The 1587-nt window shown below is 37.4% G+C and overlaps 1 protein-coding gene across 1 annotated transcript; it reads right to left on the reverse strand.

Annotated features, from left to right (window-relative positions):
- Positions 1–319: 319 nt before the first annotated feature.
- LOC119538103 (signal recognition particle 9 kDa protein) lies at positions 320–717 on the reverse strand. Its single transcript, XM_037840849.1, has one exon. It carries the CDS (start codon positions 655–657, stop codon positions 397–399), a length of 261 nt encoding a protein of 86 aa, XP_037696777.1. The 5' UTR covers positions 658–717; the 3' UTR covers positions 320–396.
- Between the last annotated feature and the right edge of the window lie 870 nt (positions 718–1587).

Raw genomic sequence — 1587 nt, forward strand, 5'->3', positions numbered from 1 at the left:
CAAAAGAATTATCGATCCAGTAAAATGGCTACATTTAATTTTCTTTTAAAGACAGATGAAGTAAATTAAGGAAGATTGGCTTCTCTTAACTTCTTTTTCAAATTACTGATACAAATTTACCAAAGAAATAATTATATATTTTGCCTAACATCAAATTATCTGCACAAAGTTTCTAAGATAGATGTATTTCATGTTTAATTTCCAAAAATAAACAGAGGCTTTCTAATTGAAAGTATTTACATTCCTAGCTCTCTAAAGTAAACATTAAAAAACGATCTCTCGGCCTTTGAATATCCCACTTAGTTACATAAAGCATTTTCTGTCCCAACACTTCCTCAAATTCAAAAGATTATCTATTTACTTCCTAAGAACATGACAGTCTTCATTTCAAACCATTCAGTCAGTTTCCATGGCAACACTGCGGGATTCCTTGGCTACCATAAGTCGCATTAGTTGACTGTGGAATTTCTCAATCTTCTTTACATCTTGAGCTTGGTCTGTTCTATACACCAAACAAACTAAATCATCTGTTACTTTAATACACAGACTTCCATCAGAATGCCTATATTTGAGAACCACACGTGCCTTCATAGGGTCGGCGAGGTAGAGTTTCTCGGCCGCGCGGCTGAACTCCTCCCACGTTTGGTACTGCGGCATCTTGGCTCGGGGTGGAAGGGGATGGGGGAAGAGAGGCAAAGCCGCGAGACCGGGGGTGGCGTAGCCCGGCACACCTACCCACCTGCGTTCCGCAGCCACCAGACCGATAGTTATAGCTCTTATATTGAGGTCTTTGATACATTTTAAGTTGATTTTTGTACATGGTGTAAGGTAGGGGTCCTCCTCCTTTTTTTTTTGTAAATGGAGATCCAGTTCTCCCAGCATCATTTGTTGATGAAACTATTCTTTCCCATTTGAGTGGTCTTTGCCACTGTGTCAAAAATCAGTTGGTCATCAATTTGAGGTCTGATTCTGAGCTCTCAGTTCAATTCCATTTGTATACATGGCTGTCTTTGTGCCAGTACAATGGTGTTTTGATTACTGTGGCTTTTTAAATTCAATTTTATTGAGATATATTCACATACTGTACAGTCATCCACAGTGTACAATCAATAGTTCATAGCACCATTATATAGTTGTGCATTTATCATCACAATCAGTTTTTGAACATTTTCATTACCACACACAAAAAAGAATAAGAATTAAAGTTAAAGTAAAAAAAGAATACCCAAAACATCCCATACCTCCATCCCTCCCTATTATTCACTTACTTTTTGTCCTCATTTTTCTACTGTATAAAGGGAGTGAGAGCCACAAAGTTTTCACAATCACACAGTCACACAATGTAAGCTATATAATTATACAATCATCTTCAAGAATAAAGGCTACTGGGTTGCAGTGCAACAATTTCAGGTATTTCCCTCCAGCTATTCCAATACACTAAAAACTAAAAAGGAATGCTTATATAATACATAGGAATAACCTCCAGAATGACTTCTCGACTCTATTTGAGATCTCTCAGCCACTGAAACTTTATTTTGTTTCATTTGTCTTCCCTCTTTTGGTCTAAGAAGGCTTTCCCAATCCCGT

This window comes from Choloepus didactylus, chromosome 6 (assembly GCF_015220235.1).
Source record: "Choloepus didactylus isolate mChoDid1 chromosome 6, mChoDid1.pri, whole genome shotgun sequence".
NCBI classification, from domain to species: domain Eukaryota; kingdom Metazoa; phylum Chordata; class Mammalia; order Pilosa; family Megalonychidae; genus Choloepus; species Choloepus didactylus.